Source organism: Diadema antillarum, unplaced genomic scaffold (genome assembly GCF_040938485.1).
Source record: "Diadema antillarum isolate AM-2024a unplaced genomic scaffold, OU_Dant_1.0 seq00001851_RagTag, whole genome shotgun sequence".
In the NCBI taxonomy this organism is placed as follows: Eukaryota; Metazoa; Echinodermata; class Echinoidea; order Diadematoida; family Diadematidae; genus Diadema; species Diadema antillarum.
The window spans coordinates 145270-172224 of record NW_027272523.1 but is presented as its reverse complement, the minus strand read 5'-3'; the positions used below and the strand labels follow the sequence as shown (position 1 = coordinate 172224).

The window sequence follows — 26955 nt, the reverse complement described above, 5'->3', positions numbered from 1 at the left end:
CTCACGTCACGGGAACATGGCGGCAAACAAAGGTATTGATTTTGAGTTGTCATTCCTTCAACATTGGCATTCTTGTTTTTGTAACAGATGGATTTTCTGTGAGCAAGAAATGAATAATTCAATAAACATCCACGTAGGAAGTCTAAAATGTATCATTTCTTTTGCCTCTTCCAAGGAATTAAATGATTCAAAATACATTCATTTACACAGGCCGTAAACTTTGTAATTCTCTAGCTGGATTGCGAAATTAAAAACGCTCGTTGATTTTTTTTTTCTAGCGAGGTAGTGGTCTATAACAAAGTGAAACATCATTATCCTCAAAAATGAAATGCAAGCTATATCTTATCAGAACAGATTTTACGCTGTATTAACCAACTATTATAGTCCGATACACTTTTTTGATCATCTTCACTCCGATTCTTAAAATTAGGAACTTGTTTTACAGTCATGCATGTTACTGTGGTTTTAAGTTTGTATTTTTGTTTTGTTTTGTGTTTGTTTGTCTTTGCTGTCATTACTGATGGTTTCTTTGATTAAGAAAATCAAATGTTTTTCTTCGATTGTACAAGAGTTTTCCACAGTATACACAGATAGAATTTGAAAAGAGGATGTGTTTCACAAAAAGCAGTCAAATGTGATGACAAAAGATCAAATTTTAAATCATTTAGGCTTATTCTTCCTACTTTGTATCAAACTTCGTGAAGAATATGGCAAAAGCTTATAGACATATAGGCCTATAATATACATACATATATGTGTGTGCATATAATCATAATAATGTATATCGATTGAGTGGTAAAAAAATTAAACTAACATTCATTGTTTTAGTCTAACGCTGTATACTTTTCTTTATCTTTGGATCGGTTTCGAAAGTGGAAATGATATTCAGGCTTACGTGGCGGTATAGAATTGATGTTTTCTTCAATCGTAAAGAGATATGCGTCACTTAAACACTACAAAAGTATTCGGCAAGAAAAATCAATTCAAACTTCGTTGATCGACCAGTATTATCGAATTCCCAGTTACAATTTAATGAACTGGCACTGTCTCCCTCTACGGGAGCCTATGTTCAAACATGCAACAAAAGTTTTCGTTAGACGGGAGTCAATATGATTATATACGTCTGCCTTCCGATAAAACTGGAAAACATATATCGATATAAACACGAGAAAGGTGAAACATTCATACTCCGAAGTAATTATTAACATCCATCTGTGTGTGTTCAATCTGTTAAAACATATACAATCACGAGTATAAAATTTGCAATGCGAGTCGGTATTTTTACAGCTGCGGATTATTGCATTAAGGTTGATGATGCAGACTGTTTACAATACACGACTGGTTTACGCGCGTTACATCCCCGCATAGCTCTCGACCCTTTAACTGCGCAGACAATCTGCTCGGCATCTCAGTCACTGCTTATACCTCGATCAAGAAAGCGCCACACAAACTTTACCGGATACACTTTGTAGATCATCTTTCAGCAGAATCGTCGCCAAAATATCGAAGAAAAGGATGGCTAGCCGAGCGATCTCGCTGTGTTTCATTGCCTTCTGCTCATTCCTTCTCATTCAGTCTGCACGTGGTAACGTATGAATAGGTCATTCGTTAAATAAAGTATACTGTTATCCCCCATCTCCAACAGGTCTTCTTCAAAACGTTGTAGATACTTGTTTCATTGTACAAATAGTTGTTCCGGACAGCAGAATCAACCAGTATAGTCTTAGTCATTTAATTAGTAGTTCTATAAGTACTACCAGTAGCATAGTAGTATAGGAGTAGCAGTAGAAATAGTATAAAAGTAGATGCTGTAGTAGCAATAGTAAGTAGCAAAAGTAGTAGTAGTCAAGCATAGAAGTAATAGTCATGGTAGTAGTCGTATAATCGTTATATCATTATTTCATTATTATTATTATTATTATTATTAATTGTAGTAATATAGAAATAGAAGTAGGAGTAGTAATAAAGTCAGCCATTTCCTCAAGTTATGTTTAAAGGCATAATTCACCATTCTTTGCAAATGAAACAAAAACCCAGCATTAATGCTTTAAAATAGTTCCAAAATGTGCGTTAGGGATAGAAACAACCACTGTAAAAATTTGAACCAGTTGAATTGATTTTAAGTATTGTTAAATAATTCATACAAAATGTGAACAATAGCTATTATTGAAATGTTTCCAGATTATACCGTATACAGTTACGGTTTATTGAGAAAAACACTGATATATATCTCCCTATATTTTATGCTTTATTGCGAAAACTTTATATGGTAGGATGTTTTGTGGTGCAACAGACCTACGCATATGCATCAAATATGATATCTTTATTTTTTTTTTTCAAATCATTGCTCCCAAAGGCAAACAGGACCATTAATGTGACGTGTTGGGCATACGCAGGCTTTCGTATTATGTCGCTTTGAAAGCGAGTGAAGTCGAACCAATTGTGATAAATATTGTTTATATTACACATATGTAAAGAGGAGCTAACTCTGAACAAGCTTATTACCCCAACTTGGGCAAGAATCAGTTCTTAAAACGAAGGCCAAGAAAAAAAAGCCACAACATTTCGTCTTCAATAAAATTTTACTCGAAATTAGAATTTTCCCTTTGAGATAAGGCCTCCATCCATTTCAAGCTTAATCGCTTATGATGGTGGTCTCCTGCATTCAATTATCTCTGTTGTTTACTGAAAAATACTGTATATTTTATTTTATGTTTCTGTGTATCTACATTGCTCAATGCAATCACCTATGTGAATCTATTTATGTACTGTTATCGATTTATTTCACTGCACTTGTTATTCTTTGTCTTTGTACTTTTTGAAGTTTGCATTCAAATTGCATCTGATTGAATGCAGAAATAAAAGCAAACAAACAAACAAACAAATCCACCCCGAAAATAAATAAACTTTAAAAGAAGTAGAAAAACAACAACAATTCCCTACCCTACAGGACGTTCCAAAAATGACAAAAATAAGAGAAGAAATGAAGAAGATATTACATTTTGGAATTTCACATTTCTTCGGAATGTCATAACTTCCGTATTTCTTATCCGATTTTAATCATTTTGTTTGCGCTGCTCTGCATGGATTTTTTCTCTTTCTTATGAAATTAATGAAATTTTGGAATGGATTTTTTTCCCCTAAAAGAGTCACTGTCACTGACAGTTATCATTCTAATCGTCATCGCTGTTAACTTTTCTTTCTTTGTGTGTTTTATGCACTTTATGCAAAGAAGGTGTATAGTTGACGTTGTTACTAATTACCCTCCCCACCCCCTCCCCCATCCGATCTTTGTCAACAGCTGGTCCGTGTGACCAAAGCCCTTGCCTGAACGGCGGAGAGTGTTCGGAATACGTGCTGCGCGGAGTCACCGAGTACCACTGCCTGTGTCCCGAAGGCTTCTACGGTTTCGATTGCGAAGGCGAATTCCGTGAGAAAGATAACCAAAAAAGAAAAAAAAATGTGTTCTCACTTTTCATGCATGCATATACATACAGAAAAATTGAATAGACAAACACAAAACATACACACACACACACACAGCCACACATGTTCTGATAAAGAGAACTAAAATATTTTACGTGATTTTTGGATGGAAGCGTTCCTCTAAAATGGGGCGTTGTATAATTATATAAAATATAGGCTAGACAGAAAGCCCTGGAGTAAATAATGTGAATCTTTTTCTCTCCTTGTCTCTATTTATTCACTTTTCCTCTTTTAATAGTTTTGTCTGCTTCGTAGGAAACTGACGAGTGTCATCATTTTACAGCTTGCTATACATCCAGAGAAGATATGAAAAGATTGAGGCCTTTTTAAGTGATAGTAATGATATCAAAACAATGGAAACAGTTGCCTCACGCATGCACAGAGCATCATTTTTTTTTTAATATTCACTGCTTATAATTTAGAGCTCACATTACTTACTTTTACAGAAAAACGTTTCCTTATGTTTGTACAGTTCGTTTACTCGGGCTCTGTCTTAAAGGGGAAGGCTAGTAACTGATCAGTGGGAATCAGTGGAAATGCTGGAAGATGATTGTTCCAATCCTTATGGGATTCATTCAAGAGTTCATTGTATATCTATTGTTGTGTGAAAATGATTTGCTTCAGAATGGTCTCATATTCAAGTAATGTGCAGTTTAATGCTTCCGGGTTAGCGTCCCTGGTCAGTGACGGAGCATTAATCTGCACATTACTTGAATATGAGACTGTTCTGAAGCAAATCATTTTCACACAACAATAGATATACAGTGAACTCTGGAATGAATCCCATAAGGATTGGAACAATCATCTCCCAGCATTTCCACTGATTCCCACTGATCAGTTACTAGCCTTCCCCTTTAACCAATGACAAGCAAACGTTATCATATTAAATGATTTACAGTGCACATAAACGAGACACTTAATTTATAATGAACTTTACAGATTAATTAAACATTATTGAGATTAATGGAACATTATCCTTCTTCTCCTTCCAGTGAACACGAATAACTGCGCGTCGAATCCGTGCCAGAATGGCGGAGAATGCACAGACTATTTATGGTTCGGCTACACCTGCACTTGTCTTTCAGGCTACTACGGTACACACTGCGAAACACAAGGTATGACTTTTAGGGTATATAAAGTTCGTTACTCCAAAGGTTCGTGAACACAACAAAAAACAAAAACAAAAACAAAACAAAAACAAAACAAAACAAAACAACAACTAAAAAAAGCAAAGCAAACAAACAAACAAACAAACAAACAACGAGATACTAGCAAGATTCGTAATTCCAAAGGTTTGTGATTCCCGCGGTCCATGGTGCGCACTTTTTGTGTGTGTAGGATTAACGAACCTTTTCATCATTTTGGGTATGTCTCCTTATACATGGGACTACAAACATCTTGCAGCTTTTGGCCTTTACGATTAGTGTTCGACACTTCACTTGGACAGTGATAATCCCAATGTGGAGATCAGTCGCTGCTGACTAGTTGATCTAAAAAAATTTCATTTTTATATGGACGATATGGACGATGGACGATGGGCAGAGCTAAAGTTACAGTAATTCGATAATTGGTCGAAGTGTGTATTGCGAATGAAATGATCTACACTCAGCAAAAAAAGAAAGTAAACACTTTTTCAAGCTCATATTTCTCATAGAATATTTGGCTAAATGTTAACGTTTTATATACCATGTTAAAGGTAATTTATTTGGCTATTAAACCTGTTAGGTCATTAAACTTTACGCATGAGTGAAAACATGCGTTTTTCTCTTCCAAGACACGAAAGTAAAAATTGCAAAAATGGACAAGTTCTTATTCATGCGTATGTGCTTGTCCATATAACAATGAGAGCAAAAACAAATTTAACACACTTAGAAGCACAAATTACTTTGCAAAAATCACACACTGATCTCTATAAAGATTTTGTAGCCCCCAAAGATAAAGAAAGGCAAAAGTAATGAAAAAAAAAGGAAGAATCTTCCGTCAAATCCAAATTCAAATGACATAAGAAAAGAGGCAATATCAACAAAAAGGTAGAAATTTGAAATGTTATTTCAAATTGAGGAAAATGAAAATGATATTTGATTTTAAATTTGTCTCATGAATTCTAAAGTTCCTAAATCAAAATAATGAAATTCAGAAATTCCCTTCCATCTAATCACCTTCGTGGCTTACCTCCTGTATAGCTCTTTTGAATTTGAGTTGACAACCCCCCCCCACACTTTTTTCCCCTTTAGTTTCCCACTTTGTTTCTGTTTGAGGATTTAAAAAGATACAAGGGAACAAAAACTTTTTTTTTGCTATTCATTCATGTCTCTTCTGTGTTAAACTGATCTTTTGTTTTCAATGCTATCTTGAAGGTCATTTATATAATATGGTATGAATGACAAGATGTAAATTTCTGCAATTTTTACTTTTGTGCCTTGGAATACAAAAACGAATGTGTTCACTCATGCGTAAACTTTTCCCGTTGTACCACCCTACTGGGTTGAGAGCCTAATAAATAACCTTTAATATGGTATATAACACCAAAATATTTTACCCAAATCTTCTATGAAACATATGTAACGGAAAAAGTGTTTACTTTCTTTTCTTTTGCTGAGTGTATATAAAGTGTTCTATTCATTCACAATCTTGGTCTGTTTGTTTTTATTGTTGTTTATTGGAATGAAATACATATGACCCTATTGAAAAATGATTTGCCCAAAGCATTACTGAAATCAACTCATGTGACATTAATAAGCAGGCTTACCATTGTTACTATAATTACTATCAATGATTTTCTATACGGATTGTCAATCTTATTATAATATCAACATTGTCTAGACAAAACAAAAATGAAATAAATTTCTTATCAATACAATAATCATCATCATCTCCTTACCAATGTATTGGTAAGTGAATCTATTATTGGTAACATGATATAAAATAGGATAAGGAGGATCATTTTCCCCCGCATTCGTTTTGTCGTTGTCTGACTGCATGACAAAATAATTAATTCTCCTGTGTGCTTTCATTCGCAGAGGTCGGGCCCGAATGAGCGATCATTCGCTGGGCTATGGTGTGTATAATTTGGCTCAACCACCGACTCCTGTCATTGCCTGTGTGCCATCACATTGTAGAATCACTTTCCATGCCTTCTCGTTTGGCCATGGCTTCTTTTCCCGTAGCTGCAGCTGGTGTCACCCCCAACTTGTCTAGAGATTGACTGAAAAATACAGGGCAAACTATACTCTGCGAAATATGTTTCATCATAATGATCATGTTTAATAAGGCTCTTTTCATATCTTGACTATTCCTCATAATCGTTGTGTTCAGAAATATGTGTCGAATTGATCATTATAATGACTAATACAAGCTGTTTTCATATCTCCACTTTTTCTCATATCGTGAGTGTTCAGAAATATGTGTCGAATTGATCATTATGATGACTAATACAAGCTGTTTTCATATCTCCACTTTTTCTCATATCGTGAGTGTTCAGAAAAATGTGTCATGGTGATGATCATAATGATTAATACAAGCTTTTGTCATATCTCCACTTTTTCTTTATCGTTGTGTTCAAAGCACGTTTATATTCACCGCTTTTAATAGCTTGAATTGCTCAGTTTCTCATTACCTGCTCACATAATGAGGTTAACACCGGAGTTTATGGGAACCGATGTGCACAATATGGATACTCATAATATCGCCTGACAAGACTGACTGAAGTATTTGTGTTTTAAAAAAACTGAATGTTCTGCATTTTGAATTACCTTACTCTAAACATTCGTGACAATTTCATGGTTTCGAGCCTGGAAAAGCGGCCGTTCTTGTGTTCGCTAACGTGCCCTCCTTAAATAAATTGCCTCGAAAATGACAGCTGTTCGTTATTGGCGTCAATTTTGTTGTTGATGACTCTGATGACGCTTTGCAGTATAGTGGAACACCGACCTGTTATGAGATCGTATTTGAATGTGTCAATGTGTGTATAATGTGCTCTATGTGTTTGTGCGTGCCGATCAATGGCCAGTGTGTGTGTGTGTGTGTGTGTGTGTGTGTGTGTGTGTGTGTTTGTGTGTAGATATTGGTTACAAATCAAAATAAAACGGTCATAAACAGCTTTATTTTTATATAATCTGATGCTGCTGTTATTCGTGTTGGGTGATGACGTTGGCGTTGGCGTTTTTAGGAGTTCTTCAGATTGGTCGAGTAATCGTCGTGGCTTGTGGCGTCACATTGTCTTCAAGCATTTCCGTGTAGAAGACGCGTAGAATGCCGGGGGAAAAAGAGGAAAAAGCTTGATTACACAAACTGTGCTCTGCACTTTTTTTCCAGCCATCCCTCTAAAGCCAGATGAACCGAGTTACATCGTGGCGGGTAATGGTGATGCGGCGGTTATTATTACGGCAATTGTGCGTTGTCTCCTCCGACATTTCGGAGATTGATTCTCCGTCCGTGCTTTCGCGGAAGTATTGTAGTGACTGTTGTTGTTGGTTTTCTTCTGCCCTTTCTTCTGTTTGTCCTTCACTCACTCCATCTCTCTATCTTTAAAAGTCCCTTCTCTCTCTCCTTCAATCTACATCCCTATCTCTTTCCGTCTCTCTCCATTTCCCTCTTTAAATTGTTTTCTGCGATGCTCAAGGACAAGGATTTGTCGGAGATATAAAGTGATTAGACGTTCATATGATGCTAATACTTCGGCGATTTTCACAGGAAAAGAGAAGAGGCCGAAAAGAGCAAAAAGAAATTTGTTTTATAGTATATTGTCTGTGGGCCTCAAATAGGAGCTCTCGATATCATGAAGTATAATAACAACATAGCAACTGTGGGTTCAAAGTACGTAATATCTGTGTATTTTTATTGTGGTCTCAGAGCTTGATATGCACGACTTTGACCTTAAATATTGTATCTACATTGGGTATAAATATATATGCCCACTTCCTTCACAAATCTGAATATCCAGCCACCTCCCTATCTCTGTAATAAAGATAAAAGTTTAATCTATTTATATGTCCATTTATCTATATATATATTGCCCGCTTGATTGGTTGAAGTTATTGACTCTTGGTATCTATATGTTTCAGCTTCATTGTCAGTCACTGTCAGTACTTGAACATGAACATGATAAACCAAGGTGCATGCATGAGGTAAAAGTATTAATCAAGCATAATATGAAATAAAAATTAAACAGAGGAATGAAATAGAATGAAAAACGTGATTTCAACATAACAGTTTCGGAACATCTTTGGCAATTGCGAAACATAAAACAACGGAAGACAAACATGAATATAACTATATTTTACATATTAAGTATAGATACTGAGTACTGACGGGGCCACCTTGTATAAATAAAACGAAATAAATAAATAAATAAATAAATAAATAAATAAATAAATACATAAATAAATAAGCATTTTTTTTTGCTATTACGTATGAAGACACAAACTTATGACCTAATGTATGATACATTATATAGAAAATATATCATGTTTACTGTTATGTGTATTACATCATTTTTAACGTACATCAATCAATGTTTCTCTCCCCTTTTTGCCTATATTCCTCAAGTCAATGTTCCACTTTAATTCGTCATCATGAGTCATACTGTCGCTCTTTCTGATCAAGACTCCGCAAATTTTCACAAACACACACACACACGCACACACATACACATATACACAGAAATAGATAGATAGATAGATAGAGAGAGAGAGAGAGAGAGAGAGAGAGAGAGAGAGAGTATTGCCTACGTTGGTGAAGCGTGTTTGGTGAAGATGAATCTCTTAAAAAAAAAAACCTGTGGGAATGCATTTTTCGGGACGTATTCTAGCTTAATGGCACAATGTTTATGAAATATTATACCAGAGGTATTTTACCGTTTTGCCATGATTGCATTTTACTTCATTTATTCACTAATTTTCATTTCCAATAAAAGTGTAATTAGAGTCAGATATCTATGTATCGCACATAGTTATGTAAGATCAATTAATACATACACCATTGTGATAAAGGAAAATTCAGAGAACGGAAATATAATTTTAATCCGTGACATTTATAAGAAAAAGCATGGTTTGACATTTTCAGTCCTCTCATTAACAATAAAGGGGGAGGGGGGGGGGGGAGGAGTTGAAGGGTCAATACCATTGCAAGAGAGACACACGACGAATGTGCTCACTGTAAAGTGTTGAGAGAAGATTTTGTTTTGAGATAAGTCACAATTTTTCTATGAGGAAAAAGATAAGGACTTAAAATTTGGGTTTGTACAACTAATGATGTAAAACTTCTGCTATGTAGGGATGGAAAAAAAATGACAGTTTAGAAGTGGAAATATTGACACTTACACTTCTTTCATGCTGTTATTGAAAGAATCCCAAAATCTATAGGGTCAGAAAAGGAAAACATAGATTTAGTTAAAATATTTCAAAGTCGATGGCAACTGGAATTCATAGGATTGAGGATATGAACGAATTGATTTGTTTTTAAAAGAGGAGAGGGAAAATGGTTAGTAAGTTTGTAAATATTGACCTATAGGATCAGATGGTACAAATTATTGCTCCTTAGAATGTTATTTTCGAACCTCAGTGTGGCATCTCCATGACTAATAACTATTAATATGAAGATATATATATATTTTCTTCTGCGGTAATGATAACGTTCTCTCTTCATGGAATATAATATATTTCATGTCATTTATGGAATATGTTTCTATGTTCCAATAATCCTAATAATTCTCAGGGCTTTCAAGATGTATAGCAACGTCCAAGCGCAGGACACAACCGTCCTCTCGTCGTTGGTCGATCACGGCAAGCGCAATAAACTCTAAGGAAATGTCACTTAACTCTGTCAGCTCGGAATCGTCGAGGGCAGTAATTCATCATCTCATATATACTGTCCAACATCAATCCCTAAGAGAGAAGATGGGGGGGGGGGAGGGAGAGGCGTGCCCTTTTCAAGATCGACATTACAGCTAGTTTATCGATGTTGTTATTCGAGGTTATTCCCCTTTTGCGAAGTCAAGTGGGGGCACGCACCGCTGTAGATATCACCTCTCCCGGCTGTCACGCTTCCCGCCCTCCGCGCCTGATGTCGAATAGATGCGGCCAATTTTCCTTTTTCGGTTGGACTCTTCACTTGGTTACTGTGATTCAGAGGCAGTAGGGTAGTTACTTCCGCATTTTGCATTTATTTTCTTCCCAATTGCTCCCTGATTGTTGTTGTTCCTTCCTAGACTGCTGCGCTCGTCACTAATCATCATGGGTGCCCTTGCTCAGGTGCCGGTGAATGAGTTACCAATTACAGATGTGACTGCATGGCTGTTTCAAACTTGTTTGAGATAGAGCGAAGGAGGGCTTTAATATTAAAGGCTCTGGAAGTGACTTTTGAGCGCCGTAAGACATTCCTTTTATGAATACAGGATATTCTGAGTTGTTTTGCCAATCTGAGAATGCATTAATTTGTAAAAATTAGCGATTATGAAAGGCTTTGCAAATTCTGCCAGCAAAACGAAGAATTATGAAAAGAACAATAAAAAACCCTCACAGAGGGGATCAATTCACCTCCACACACAATTTTATTTATCCGTCAAGAATGTACCCTTTAGAATAATTTTGATAGATTTTGTGCTATGTAAATGTTTTTTTTTTGTATGGGGAACTTATAACTTAGAATTTTTATGTCACTTTACATTGTCATTGATGGATGTTGTTAACGCAACACTGTATGATTTGTGTGGAAACCTAATAAATGAAATGAAATGAAATGAAATGAATCATGAGATAACTTCAACCTATGAAACATTTAGAGGAAATAATAATGGAAAAACGAGACCGATATGTGTCAAATTAATGACTCATTCCTCTACATTTGGTTTTGGATGGTTCTTGATTGTAACATTTCTCATGATAAAGAAGACAAAAAGTGATGGGGGTGGATCGAGGAGGGGAAGAGTCTCGAACAGATCGAACTTATTGGGATTTCAGTTCAGCACGAGAACGTAATGTAAAGCGACATTGGGTATTTTTGGATAGTGGCAATAAAGAGCACACACACACACACACACACACACACACACCAGGGTAATATCTAAGGGTGACCTAGATACTAAAGAGCTCAGAGAAGATAAACTCAGGTTTAAGGATCTTCTCCCCCATGGCCAAATCGATTGACGGATATAGGCCCAAAGTTTGGACAAGATGTATAAAGGATGCGTACGTAGTGAATAGTCAAAGAGACGAATATATATATATATATATATATATGAAGGGTTTGTTTGCAAAAACCGATAAGTCCATTTTTGAAGATTTTGAAGTACGATCTCTGTCATAAAGTACAAAATAATACCTTTTAAATGATATATTGATAAGTACATAAAAGGTATATTTTTGAAGTTATGGTCAAAAGAAGCAAAACATTTCTTATTATTCTCTTCATTTTTCTTGACCTTTAATCGCAAATATCTCCATTTGGCAAATATGGACTTATCGGTTTTTGCAAACAAACTCTATATATATAAATATTGTATATATATATATATATATATATATATATATATATATATATATATATATTAATATCGGAAGAGTGTAGGAAAGAATAACCACTGCCTCACATTGAAGAGCAAAACTCTTCGTTGAATGTTGTCATGTTTTATGCTATCAAGATGCTCTAGGACCTACGAAGAGAAATAATTGGTTGCCATGGATTTCATTTCATCTCATCTCATTTCATTTCATTTATTTCATTCTTTCTTTCTTTTCGGCATACATAACACGAAATGAATCAGAAGACATAACATAGACATGTATTCGACTTCGGATTAGTATGTAGGAGAGAAAAGCAGAATACGAAACAGAAAATGTTATCAGCTGTATGCATTGTCAAATAGAAATGAATTTATATTTGCAGTTAAATGGTGAACACAAGAGACAAAATAATAGAATGCTCAAAATTGTGTGTATACATGATGTTAGTGCACAATTTGGGTCTAGAAAATCGACTGACTTGTCGATAAAATTTGTCTTTGTCAAAGGCCCTGAACAGAGGGTCGTCAGTGAGACCGCAGAGTTCAGCCACAACCGAGAGATAAACCCAAGCGAGAGATAACGTGGTCGGGATCTCTTCACTCACAATTGTCAGTGATAAAAACAAGAGGGCCCTTGAAAAAGGCTATGACAAACTTTTAAGTCAAGTGATATTCATTAGCATTATTGTATCACGTGAAATATCAGATTCCAATTTCTATATATTTCAGCAACTTTTTCTGCCAAGAATAAATTGTATACAAGCAAAAATACAAAAATAACAAAGAAGTTCCTACAAGAAATCAAGTTTCATAAGCAAATTCAATAAATGAATACAAGATACAGTAAATTTCGACATGTTTTTTTTTTTCCCGAGACATACGTGGGCCGTGATAATAAACATGCACAATGATGAAATGACCGCCCTTTCCTCTCGACAAAACGACTCAAAAACTGTTCTCTAGAATTTACAGAAAGAAAAGGAATAGAGAGCAAGTGCGTGGGGGGGGGGGGGAGAGATTCACGAGCGGCCAGGTTTTATTCTACCTGAAAAGAAAATAATTACTAGTAATGTGTTTATGCTTAAAGTGAACATAAATTAACATATGGAAATACGCGTTCCTGTTTTAATTGTCAATACACCATGTATTTCAATATATCATAGGTTTTATCATTTGTTCTAAACACAATATTTATTTATCATTGCTTCCTTTAATTTTCTATCAAAGTGGTTTAAAAAAGATGTGACTTGCTCTAGATGATTAGGGAGAGCATTCCGTGCATCAGGCCATTAGTCTCTTAGGATCTCTTAAGATCTCTTTCCCTCGTACAATCCACAGGATTGTTTTGGAAAACAGTGAGACAACACCGCTTTTTAAATAACACATCATGTATGCTTGGTTTATACATTAAACTTCTTTCGAAAAATGTTATGTTATCTAGCACCATTTAGTGTAAACCTTGAAGAGGAAAAAATATTTTACATTTCTTATGGAATGAAATGAGGGTGTGCAACCTCATTATTTTCTATTGGACTGTGTGACCTTTACTAACACGAAATCGGAATAGCTCCAAGATCGCAGAATCCTTAGACAAGAATCATGCTTCATGACAACAGTATTATTTAGTCAAACAAAAAATCTGTTGTGTTTTGACGTCCATACTGTTGATCGAAACAAAATATGATTCCTGGTTTCAGAACTTACCACTTTCTGTGCCAGGGACTTTGGGCAGTGTGTACAATGGCTTAGGATTTTCTGTGCCGATCCACACTCAAAGCGCACGAGGGGTTAATTCGTGGATCCATTTGCCTAATCCCTTACAGACTGCCATATACCATCCTCACTTGCTGTTGTTTAATCTACCTGTTAAAATCATAACTCATGTTTAATCGAAACAGCAGTGGCAGGTAGATCGTCACGCTATTATGCATCAAGATTTCACTGATATGAAATAGACCGGCAAAAATCTATTACTCATAAACGGACAAAGCTAACTTATAATATGCCTATAATTGTTTGAACCACGCTCGAGAATACTTACTGAAGGTATTTTGGTTTGGTTTTTTTTTTTGCTAGTTTTTTTTTTCAGATAAAAACTGTATTTCAGTTTGCTGGGTGCTGCCCCTGGAAGTACAACATGATGATACAGACGAAAGCTGCGTAACACATTTCAGTTTGTTAAATATTAATGTCATACATTATACTAAGACATCGATTCTGTTCGTGTGGCTTCCACTTCAGACCGCGACTGGTTCCACCGTTTTTCTCGTTTCACAACACCTGTTGAGACAAAACGCCTCTTTTGCACAGTCTCGATACGTCTTGCTCATGATAGTGTATATGAATGGGTTTACCACCGAGTTCAGGTAGGTCAGCGTAAAAGCGATAAAATTAATCACCCTGTACGCGGGTCTAAAGTGATATGGCCCGATGAAATTCGCAACTATGTGCACTGTGGCATTGATCTCGAACGGCCCGAGCAGGACGAAAAAGGCGATGCCGTTAACGATCACCATTCTGATAACACGACGGTTCGCTCTCTCCCTAACGTCCCCGTGCGCGCGGAGTCTTGACGCCGCCGCCCGCAGCTCGTAGACTATCTTGACATACATGGTCGTGTTCAGGACAAGTGCGAGAAGAAATGGGACGACTTTCAAGAGAACGAAGTAATCTGAGATATAAGAGTCGATGATTGCATGCGGCAGATTCCTCGTCGTCTCGGTGTTCGGCCATGTCAGGCAGATTGAGTATCGATACGTGACACCGGGAATGAAGAGGGTTGCCGAGAGGAGGGTCGAGACGATCCATGAAGACGTAGACGATATGGCGGCACGTCGCCTTCTGCTCGTATGTCGAGTGATCATCGGTCGACACACGGCGTTGTACCGATCGAAAGTCACAAGGGTGATGAAGAACAGGGACGCGAAATAGGCCGTGTGGATGACGAACATGAAATACACGTAACCATGCCAACCGAGGTAAGACGTATCTCCTGATATAGGCGAGATGATGTACGCCAAGATGTCCGACCCGACGCGGATCAGCAAAAAGAGTATGTCTGTAACCGCCAGATTTGTGAGGTAGCAGTTCGTTGGGTTTCTCATTCGAGATACCCGCAGGGTTGCGTAGATGAATGCCAAGTTGCTCAGGAGACCGACTGTGAATATGATGGGCAAGATGAGTTCGCAGAACAACGTCAAACCTGGGCCGTACAGCCACAGGTCCAGCTGTTCTACAGTGACATTTCTGTATGCGTGGCAGATAGCATCTTCAACAACAGTGACGTTTCCGCCATAAACTCCGTCTGATATTGAATCCATTTCTCACTATGGCCACAGTTTACAATGATAAAAATTCAGTTAATGTTCCGATATAAAACGCACTTTAAATGGCACAGTAGCTAAAGATCTCTTCGCCTGGACAATCAGTACCCTAATAAAGTTGAATAAATTCGCCCGCATACATCGTTGCCGGTTTATACCTGAGGTTCAATAATCCGCTTGTCAGCTTGTACTTGAGTATTGAAAGTAATTCAGAAACACATTTTCCTCACTCCTACCACTGCCTATGCATGCATCGTGTCCCCGAGGAATTTTTGACACCGTCGACGCTTATATAGCAAAGCCAGATTCTAATTGTTGTTCTTTCCAGCGGGGCAAGCTTCCTGTGTAGTCCAACCGCGAAAACAGGATGAACACCTCAATATCAGGGTCGCACAGTCAAAAGGTTGAGTGACACTAAGCCAAGATCGAGGACTGTCCCACGGTTATAGTAATGATGTCACAATAGGAGGTGGACCCCGCCTCCATGATGTCACCGTGCAAAAAAAAAGAAAGAAAAAAGAAAAAAGAAGAAGAAAGAAACTCGCAACAAATTAAAAATCTGACCAAGACCTAGAAAGAAAAGAGAAGAAGGTAAAAATGTATAGAATGATTGCTGAGTGTATTCTGAGTGTATCCATCTTAGGTTACAAAGAGCTGTTGAAATTAAAATCGTGCCTCTCGTGCTGAGAATGATTGGTTTGCATGGCCACTTTGCCATAAATGTTATTGAAATTGATATGTGCGGGTGATACAGCCTCCGTATACCAGTAGATATTTTTCAAGGGAGGTGAGCTGAAAAAAAGAAAGAAAAAAAAGTGCGTGTGAGTGTGACGTCAGTGTTAAAGGGGAAGGCTAGTAACTGATCAGTGGGAATCAGTGGAAATGCTGGGAGATGATTGTTCCAATCCTTATGGGATTCATTCAAGAGTTCATTGTATATCTATTGTTGTGTGAAAATGATTTGTTTCAGAACGGTCTCATATTCAAGTAATGTGCAGATTAATGCTCCGTCACTGACCAGGGACGCTAACCTGGAAGCATTAAACTGCACATTACTTGAATATGAGACCATTCTGAAGCAAATCATTTTCACACAACAATAGATATACAATGAACTCTTGAATGAATCCCATAAGGATTGGAACAATCATCTCCCAGCATTTCCACTGATTCCCACTGATCAGTTACTAGCCTTCCCCTTTAAGTTTTAGTCATCCGTGATTTCTCTCTACACCGCTTCGCTTGGCAAAACATTAATTAAAGAGCTGGTATAGCCTTGGTTGAGAAGGAGCTTAAGGTTTTCAACTTTTTTGTGTGAGTTAATTAAAAATTTCTTATGAAATATGAAGGAACCTGTAATTCTAAGAGGAATTCAGAGTTTATTTGATGAAAATTGGTTTTGAAATGGCTGAGATATCCAAAACAAAGGGATTCTAATAAAATGTGGGACCTATCTTTTATTAGGATTGCTTCGTTTTACTTTGTTTTTGGATAGGCCCTATCTCGACCATTTCAAAACCAATTTTCATCAAATAAATTTTGAATCCCTCTTAGAATCACATGCTCCTTAACATTCCATTGAGTGGTTTCTTAGTATCTCTAAAAACGTTAAAAGCTGAATCCTCACCTCAACCAATACTATACAAGCCCTTTAAGCTGGAGTAGGATGTGGTAACGTAGATATAGTACATTAAGTCAAAGTTTACTAAATAGTGTTTGGTTAGGAGTAGGAGAAAATGTGAAGCTTTTTTAAGGTGTTTTTTTTTTTTTTGCACCATAAGAAATATCAGCAGTTTGTATTGTTGATGGCTTCGTGTCGTCATGACAGAACCTCGAATGGGATCCAGTGGTGTGAACGTATGTCAGTCAGTGGATAAAAACAAAGAACAAAACAAAGACAAACTGCACAGGTGATTTTCACAACTCCCACAGATCTCCAGTGGTTGTTCCTGTCAGCAGTATGATTGTAGCAAATTTCAAAAGAATCATGCGTGACCCATTGTCAGCAGAATACCTTCGACATTTACATTTGAACTTGCTGGGATTCACCGAGTGTTTCGAGGCTTGATATTTCATGAAGACGCAACAGAATCAATTCATGGAATTTACGGTATATATAGTCCCCAATCCGTGGCATTTATTTGTCAACTTCTTTGTGTTTTGTGATGTTTAGGGTCGCTCATTTTGTGTGTTTGTGTGTGTGTGTGTGTATGTGTGTGTGTGTGTGTGTGTGCGTGTGTGTCTGTGTCTGTGAGGGAAGGGGGGGTAGGGGTAGAAAAAAGTAATATCTAAAATGAGATAGTAATCGTTGGAGACATGCTCAATTGTGCAACAGACGAGGGGGAGTTTTCCGGAGTGCGAAGGAGGGAGAGAGGGGGAGAGGAAGGGAGAGAAAGGGAGAGAAGTGGAGGGGGGGGGGGGGGGGCGGGAATGGGCGACCTCATAACCCATAGCGGGCAATAAAAGTTCTATCAGCGATGGGGGATTCCCCCTGTGCCTCTGCAAATGACGCCATCAAGTGGATATTGCAAGAAACGGAGAAATAGGACAGATATTACGAATGCGTGAAAAACACTTTCCTCCCTCTCTCCGCCCCCCTCTCCCTCTCCCCCCCTCTCTCTCTCTCTCTCTCTCTCTCTCTCTCTCTATATATATATATATATATGTATATATATATATATATATATATATATGTACAATATGTATATATATATGTATATACATATATGTATATATATATGTATATATATGTATATATATATATATATATATATATATATGCATATATACATTCAAAACAGTAGTAAAGGATAAAGTGTAAGACGTGGTTGTTAAAACTATGTCTTACACGGATTTTTCGTTGCTACTGTCACGACTGTTGTGAATACAACATCTTCGAGACTCCGAGCAGAAACATATTGCTGCAAGATTATGTAAGTGCACTTGTGTGTATGTGTGTATGTGTATGATTGAAACATTAGAGCATTTCAGGAGTGAGGATAAGTGGTTTCTCGATGGCGGGCAGTTATACAAATCCAGAAACCTCGTCTCAAGATTCATAACTACTGCCTTCATGCAGGCAGAAGCAATTTCAAACCTTTTTAGATGAAACATTTATGTTCCCTCCCCCGCCATTTTTCACCTATCGGCAAAATGTCAAAATAAGCTATTTAGATCTTTATAAGCACAGCTGCACTTTTTACAATCACATCCAATGCATATCAAACTTCCAGCAGCGGTTATGTAGAAGAAAAAGAAAAAGAAGAAAAAAAAACAGGGTATAGGGAAGGGGAGGGAGATGAAGAGCTGTGGAAGTAGAGGAAGAAAGATGAACAAGAGGAAGAGGACGAGGGGGAAAAAAGAGAAAGCGAAGGGAAATGGGGAGGAGGAGGCAGAAAAGAATAATAATAATAATAATAATAAAACACGAGATAACGACATACAGGAGATGCATCTTGATAAATGTACTGCAGCGTCAGGGCGTCTGTGATATGGAATGATTCTCAGAATTTACGATGCAAGATCATCCTTTCCATAAGCCTCATTAGTAGTTCGGTTGACGATTATCAAAAATGACGCCGCTCCCATGTCGTTCGCAATCAAGTCATTAACTAGTAGTAAAGATTATGCGAACGGCGGTTAACTTACCGGTAACATGACTGCATATTTAGTATTGCACATAAAATCGGTGATCAAAAATAACGATGTTCTCTGTAGGGTTCATTGCTTATCTCTAAAAAAGTTCAACTCAATGATTTACGTCATTTCCTGTACATAAATATCAAAATCTATTGGTCTTTCATAAGCGGGTATATTATCCATGATGACACTGTAATCATGTTTTTTCCAATATCCAAAAAGAAAAAAAAATAAGAGAAAAGAAAAAACAAACAAACCTAAATACAGGTTTGTTATGGAAAATAAATGTACCCACCGCATTCTCTCTACCCCCTCCAATATTGTGGGAACTACTCTACCTGTTCATGATATCAAACAAATGTACTATACTTTGAGACATTTACATTATTGTTGTAACTTTGACGGTATGGGGGCTCACATGTTATTCCCATAGTAACCATCATTTTGTCTGGAATGTTGCATGTGTTGGTAGCAACCAGGACAATTACTAAGTAGCTAAAAAACTTCTTGCGTGTAGGTATTGCGGAATGATCCGTCTTTATTCTGCGTCATATTTAAAAAACCACAGTAAAGGTTTCCAACGCGAACGCAAAAAGAAAGAAGAAGAAAAGCAATTGAAAGAAAAACAGTTTGATATTATAATATCTCATGCACAGATCAATGTGAACTGATATTTAACATTTCACATTTCACCCGTTCACTGGGCCGAAATTTAATCACGTAATCTCGATTCCATATCTGACGTAACGGTGATGTCATCTTATCCATTGATCGATAAGGCAATCCGTTATATCCACCAATACGGCCGACATTTCACATCAGTCTTTCGAACGTGTTACTCTTCCCGTCTGGAAATATTTTGAACTGTTTTGATCAACTCCATAAATATACCACCTGTTGTCTATCTCCTTATCAATTGCATTGGGGAATCGCAGAGTTTTACCCATTAACAGGTGAAAAAGTTGAAACTTAACTCGGTATTTTGCAAGTGAATAAAACACCATTTAGTCAGTCAATTCAACAAGCAGTCTAACATAATATCACGAAATTTCGTAGTATCAAATTATGCGTAACGGAAGGTTTACTCGTGGGGATCAGTGCCAAATATTTCCTTTGAAATAGCATCAACAAGAGTGACAAAATTAAGAAATGTCTATTTATCATACATAAGAATGCAAGAAATTTACCGCGAAATTCACAGCCAGACAATGAGGGCGTATGACGAAATTAATTTTACATCCTACGTTTCCGCATTCACGTGATGACCGCCGACACTTCCACCTCTTCGCACGCAACAAGTGGAGCGAAAACACACGGAAGTGTTTCCTAGACTTCATGCAGCAACACCCAGTACTGTGTACTTCTGCGTTGTGAAGAAAAGGAAATACATATGCTTGAAGCTGCGGCTTGTCACTTTCAGGCCCTTTTTGAATATGGATATGTGTGTGAGGATGTGCGTGTGTGTGTGACATTTATCGTGTGAGTCCTTTTTGGTTGGTTTCATGATCAGAAGAAATGGTTGAACAGAATGAAGTAAGAGTTTGAATTTCGATTTCCGCAGAATCTAATATATTGTTTAACTTCTATCCCGTAAACTGCGCCACGTTGACAGATCAAGCTCATCGTTCGTCCTCCTTCAAGAAATTTGAAATTTTCGCGACCAGTTAGATTGTATAAGTACATATCATACAAACAATCAGACGTTAGTTATTGCAAGATGACTTAAAAAGGATTCGAACCAGAGACGTCATGATTTAGAACCCGTCATCTCACCCACTGAGGAACAACGGTTGGACCAGAGAGCCTCCTATAGAATCGGTAAGACTTGGCAGCTCTCAGCTTTGCTTGCACAGAGGCATTTTCAAAATATGCATCCTTTTCCTTAGTATACACTCATGCGTAAGTATGTAATTTGTGACTTATATAAATTGTTTTTCAACACTTCGTACTTTGCATTATCATTGGTTGAACGGAGCTAAAGTGTAATTGAATTGAACTGAATTAAATTGAAATGAATTGAAGTAAATTGATATGCGTACCAAAGAGCCCTTAAACTCTTCATGAAATATGATCAATATGAATAAAATGCTAAATTATGCCATCTTCTTTCAGTTTTATATACACACACGCACACGTACGCACGTACGCACGCACACGCACGCACACACATATTTCATAATTATAAACATGAAGAGATTGATTGCAAAATAAGTTAACTCCTTTCTTGTTTAGTTTAAATATTTGGGATTAAAGCTGCTTGAAAATTGGACATATCTAATTGTATAACTTCGAAAATATTCCTTGCTATGTAACATGTGAGGTATCATTGGAAAGGTATATTGCTCTTGTCTGATTATGAAATAGCTTTAAAATGTTTAGAAAAGACACTTAAAGGGATAGTACAGTATTGGTGGAGATGAGAATTGGGCTTTTAACTTTTTGCTAGATACCAAGAAAACACTTATGATAGCGAATTCAAAGTTTATTTGATGAAAGTCGGGTTTGGAATGACAAAAACATCAAAAAATAAAGTAAAAAAAAAAGCGATCGTGATAAAGTGTGGGTCCCACACTTTATTAGAATCGCTCTTTTTGGATATCTCAGCCATTTCAAAACCAATTTTCATCAAATAAACGTTGAATTCCTCATAGAATTACATGCCCTTTCATATTTCATAAGTGGTTTCTCATTATCTCATCAAAAAATGTTAGAAACCTGAAATTAGGTCTAAACCAAAAGTGTACAATCCCTTTAATCCATTCTGAGATCAAAATCTTCAAACCCTTCTGACCTCATACTTTATTACCATCCTGACAAACCATTAATCCTATTGCTGATTCCAACATCTTTATTGTTTCATGTAAATATTGAGTATGGAAAATTCAGTTGCTAAATCAGATTGCCATTTTTAAGCACGTAGCATTTATTTTCCACCATACATTTCCATAGCTTCATTAATTACGTAACATCACAGACCGTGGCATGATCATGCAGCGGAGAGTTTTAAACGGGAAACGTTGTTAAAATAGTGCGTTTAAACACTCATGATGATAAAATCATATATTTTAGAAGGTTCCCCTGAACATTTTGCCATGAAGACAGTCTAAATCATCTGTCGCCGATTTTCAAGTTAACTTCGATAGAATATAGTCAAATATCATGAATAGAGAGAAACAGATAGATATTTCATCAAAATATCACTGAAGAAACAAGAAACTTATAGAAATGTAAAGTTTCAGATGTTTTTCTGCGAATAATGATATCGGTCACAATCGCATTATACAATTCTAAAGGTTATGATGCCATTAGCTCAGGACCCACAAATACCCACAAAACCCACAACAAACAAACGAACCAACATACAGATAATACTTTTAAATTAGCTATAGTAATTACGACCATTTCATGCTAAAAGTCGTCATTGACGGATCATTGCACCACGACGACGATTTGGTAGGAAGAGTGGGAGTTTTTCTCCCAGTTTTTATGGCATGAATTAAAATATCTTGTGAAAGATTCCTTTCAGGTCAATGTTACCCTTGTGATGTCTTAATTTTAATGTAGCTACCATATAAAGGTTTAAGGTCGGTTTGCTTGGTATCACTTCGTTTGTTGATATGAACATAGCATGGACCTGCCATGAAATGTTTGACGAAAAATGATGCATGAATGGTATTTCCGAGTTTCTTACTTCGTTATCGATTACCACATGCAAGACTGTCATGAGAAAGTATAAATGCACAGAACAACAATAAAAACAATAAATAATAATAATAGTAATAGTAATAATAATAATGATAGTAATAATAATAATAATAATAATAATAATAATAATAATAAATCTCCTTTTATGAATAGAGTGTAACTTTCTTACGGGAAAAAAAGATTAGGAGACAAATAATTTAGCAGGGGTATTTTTACACATTGCTTATTGGCTAACTTATTGGCTTAAAAAAAGAAAAAGAAGAGAAAAAGAAAAAAGAGAGACTAACCCGATTAGTAATACATGAGTTAGCACACATGAAAGACCAAAAAAAAAAAAAAAAAATGGTCACTTTTCCAAAAGTCCAAAAGGTACTTTTCAAGGGGCTTGTGAAACATTGTGTTTCTAGTGTATGTTCAAGTGCCGTCGTCGTTTATCGTCCATCGTTTGACCCCCTCACACCTATCGTGACTCGTTTCATGAAGATATAAACCAGCCAAATTATTCACCTTAAAACATTTTGTTAAAAAGTTAATCTCTTTTGATTAGGTGAGAGTTACTTTTTTTTGTCGTGTATATAAGTATCACAATAATAGGCACGTCATGCTTTTTCAGCTTGCATTGGCAATGTTGCAAAATATTTTACGTATATAGACAATACACAACTGTCTCAAAATGATCATACCATTAAAAGAAAAACGAAATCTGTTCAGAATCCAACAAGAATTGGATTCCACACTTCGACGCTAGACATTTTAATTAGCCAAACAGGATCAATGTTTTGTAAAATACGGGGAATTTCAAGACTTCATAACTTTCTTAGTTTAGGTCCACTGGATGAAACTAGTATAGTTCTTTTTGTTTAATTTTACGTAAACCAATGCTAACTTGAATTTGATGTGGAATCGTACTTTGATTGAACTCAATATCTATAAATACTAGAACCTACAGACAGTTAAATAGTAATTGACATTGGTATATACATTAATGTGTACACATGATTAAGAAAGCTCTGTCAAACGCCAAGCGCATGCCCTGTCAACAACATGCAGATATAAGAGCATTCTTTAGGGCAAATTTACATCGAGTTGTCAATATCCACTACTACTTGAAACATCGCGTAGGTGGTAAAATTTTACCATGTTTACGACGTGTTGGGCGCAATGACGGTTTCGCTGGTGTTCTGTTTGTAACTACTAAGTGTAGAGGTTGACATATTCCTCTTTTGACGCCACTTCGATACTCCGAACGCTTCTTTGAAGGCCACTCTGTAGGATTTACTGATGAACGCAAAAATCAGCGGGTTGACCACCGAATTGATATACGTCAGGGTGAGAGCGAAAAAGCTGACGACCTTGTGAAAAGTCGCGTAGGAGTAGTCTCCAAGCAGGGTCTTGATGACAAGAACGGTGGCGTTGATCTCGAAGGGAGCAAGGAGGAGAAAGAAGGCCACCCCGTTGACGATCACCAGTCGGATGACCTGGGCTTTATCCTTGTCTCTGGTGTCGCTGTGGACGCGCAGCCGGGCGCCCGAGGCGCGCACTCCGCTGACTATCTTTACGTAGAGCGTCAAGTTGAGGACGAGCGTCACGGCGTACGGCACGACCTTGAAGCCGAGGAAGTACGTGGAGACGTACGAGCTCAGCACGTGCGAGGGAAAGTTCGAGAATCGCTCCACGTCTGGCCACGTGATGCACAAGATGTAGCGGGAAGTGCAACCGGGCACAAAGAGCATGGAGGCGATGAGGAAGGACACTAGCCAGGACGTCGTCGTCAGGACAGCCGTCTGCCGCGTCTGGTTGACGTGGCGGAGTTTCAACGGTCGACAGAGGGCGTAGAACCGATCGATGGTCACGAGAGTGATGAAGAACAGCGACGCGAAGTACACGGTGTGAACGATCACCATCAGGTACATGTAACCTTGCCATCCAAGGTAGGACGTATCTCCGGCTATCGGGGATAGTATGTAGGCCAAAATGTCCGTACCGACGATGGACAGTAAGAAGATGATGTCGGTGATTGCCAGATTGATGAGGTAGCAGTTGGTGCGATTGCGCATCCGCGGTACGCGTATGACGACGACGATGAAAGCCATGTTGCTAATGAGGCCGACAACGAAGACCAGTGGTAGAACGAGCACGCAGAAGAGGGTCAGGCCCTTCCCGTACAAGAACCCACCGACCAGATCGACTGTAAGGTTCATTGAGTAAGTGCACCCAACGCCACTCTGCCACTGATACGATGATGCCATCTTCATAAACAGGAATCTCTCTTTCGATTAGATTAGATCTTCATCCCTCTCACTTCGCGAGCTCCTAAATTCTCCAACAAATGGTTGTGTGTTTTTTTCCTACCGCCACCTTAACAAGACCATGCTACAAAAACATCATCTTCATCCAATCAGGCATCAACACTGCCACCAAAACTGTGCGGGATGCTTTCGCTCTCATGAATTTACCTTTGTAATCGCCCAGATGTGGTCGATTCTCTGCAGAATGTGTCAGCGTCATCTTCATCATCACCACACTGAATGTGATATTTCCTGAATTTCCCAGGCACAGCGAAATCAATTTGATTCCAATACACAAATCATATTACTTCCGTTTACCACAAGTGACTGATAATACTTCTAATGGTCCTTTATCTGTAGTTGACGATAACATAAATTCCATGATCTATACGCAGAGCATAATCCGGTACGCTATGTACATTGTCTCTTCTATTTGTTATAATGACGAAGTTCGCCGCACAGCACGAGAGTGACGTACATCATCAGCGTTGGCTGCCTCAATGCTGGGATCATTGTGTGAGGTCTTCTCTAGTCTTTTCGTCTTATAACATCACCAACCTGTAGAATGCATTTGTTTTCGCGCATGCGTGAAGTAAAACTAGGGTAAGAGCAGTTGCAAAGGACGTCATCATGCAAAGATCAAAGAAGCGGACGAAAAATACGGCCTATGACACAAGACAAAGAAGAAGAAGAAGAAGAAGAAGAAAATATTTTGATGGGGGCACACTTGCGCAATACCAGTGTTTCATTGCTAGAGGGGTAAGGTAGACATTTATGACGATGTCAATAACTGCAAAGACTTTCTATGCCAAGTATGATTTGAGCGTCGTTATGTGCGGCGTGGGTGGATGAATATCTTCATCTGCTAATAACGAACACGCAACAGGGAGTAGAGAAATATATTGAGACAAAGAGAAAGAGAATAGTGAGAGAAAAAGAGAGATATATAGATAGTAAAAGAGAGAGAAAGTGAGAGAGAATAGTGAGAAAAATAAAGCGAGAGTTGTGATGGCGATAATGTAATCATCCTTGCTGCTTCTGTTGATCGATTGATATGGACTACGGTGATGACACCAACGGGAACGATGACACAAATAACGGGGTTACGATGCGATAACGACAGCATTGGTAAGGATGATGATGGAGATGAGGTCAAGGACAAAAATAAATTCTATGGTGATGATGATGAAAGTAATAATACTAACAGCCATGCGGGTATTGTAAATGTCTGATGATGTCAGTGAATGCATGATCAGAGTGATAATAAGGATTGGGGTGAGAGAAGGGGGTAAAAATATGAAGAGGAAAAGTTGATGAAGGTGTTCAAGCAATAATCACAGCAGCAAGAGTAGTCGCAGTAATTGTAGGAGAAGCTAGTAAATGCAGTATTAGTAGTAGTATTAGTAGTGGAATTAATGGTATATACGGGTATAGTAATTATAGTCGTAGTAGTAGTAGTAGCAGTAGATAGTACTAGTAGTAGTGTTATTATGATTATTATTATTATTAGCAGCAGTAGTAGTAGCAATAGTAATGGTGGTATCGGTTATCTAACTGATGCTAGCAGTGAAAAAAGAAAATAAGGAAAGAAAGAGAAGCAGACAACGCAGAAAAAACAGGAGATAAATGATTGTGTTTGCTAGAAAATGCAGTAATGCTGATGAGGAGATGGACGAAGAGGACGTAATGATGTCGATTAGAATGATGATGATGATGATGATGATGATGATGATTATGATGATGATGACGATGATGTTGATGATTATGATGATGAAGAAGTGTGGGAGGAGGAGAAGTGAGAGAAGAAGGGAGAAGAGAGCCATGGTAATGGAATGATATAGAATAAACTGTCATTGTAGGGCCATCTATCACTTAGACTAAACTCTTCTCTCCAGATTTCTGTATTTACCAAAAAAAAAAAAAAAAAAAAAAGGTGGAGAGGATCAGAATCAAGCAACAGCCATCCATTTGGAAGATTATGGCCTGAGGATGTTACTGGTTACACCATATACCC

At 37.5% G+C, this 26955-nt stretch overlaps 3 protein-coding genes across 3 annotated transcripts; 1 reads left to right on the top strand and 2 right to left on the bottom strand.

Moving 5' to 3' along the window:
* Window positions 1-1397: 1397 nt before the first annotated feature.
* On the top strand, window positions 1398-7327 carry LOC139712765 (protein delta homolog 2-like). The gene is made up of 4 exons (XM_071624557.1): window positions 1398-1585; window positions 3302-3430; window positions 4479-4601; window positions 6507-7327. The coding sequence occupies exons 1-4, from the start codon at window positions 1516-1518 to the stop codon at window positions 6521-6523; spliced, it is 339 nt and encodes a 112-aa protein (XP_071480658.1). The 5' UTR covers window positions 1398-1515; the 3' UTR covers window positions 6524-7327.
* Window positions 7328-14223: 6896 nt separating this feature from the next.
* Window positions 14224-15306, bottom strand: LOC139712769 (somatostatin receptor type 5-like). The gene has a single exon (XM_071624562.1). It carries the CDS (start codon window positions 15304-15306, stop codon window positions 14224-14226), a length of 1083 nt encoding a protein of 360 aa, XP_071480663.1.
* An 8489-nt stretch (window positions 15307-23795) lies between these two features.
* On the bottom strand, window positions 23796-24902 carry LOC139712768 (somatostatin receptor type 5-like). Its single transcript, XM_071624561.1, has one exon. It carries the CDS (start codon window positions 24900-24902, stop codon window positions 23796-23798), a length of 1107 nt encoding a protein of 368 aa, XP_071480662.1.
* Between the last annotated feature and the right edge of the window lie 2053 nt (window positions 24903-26955).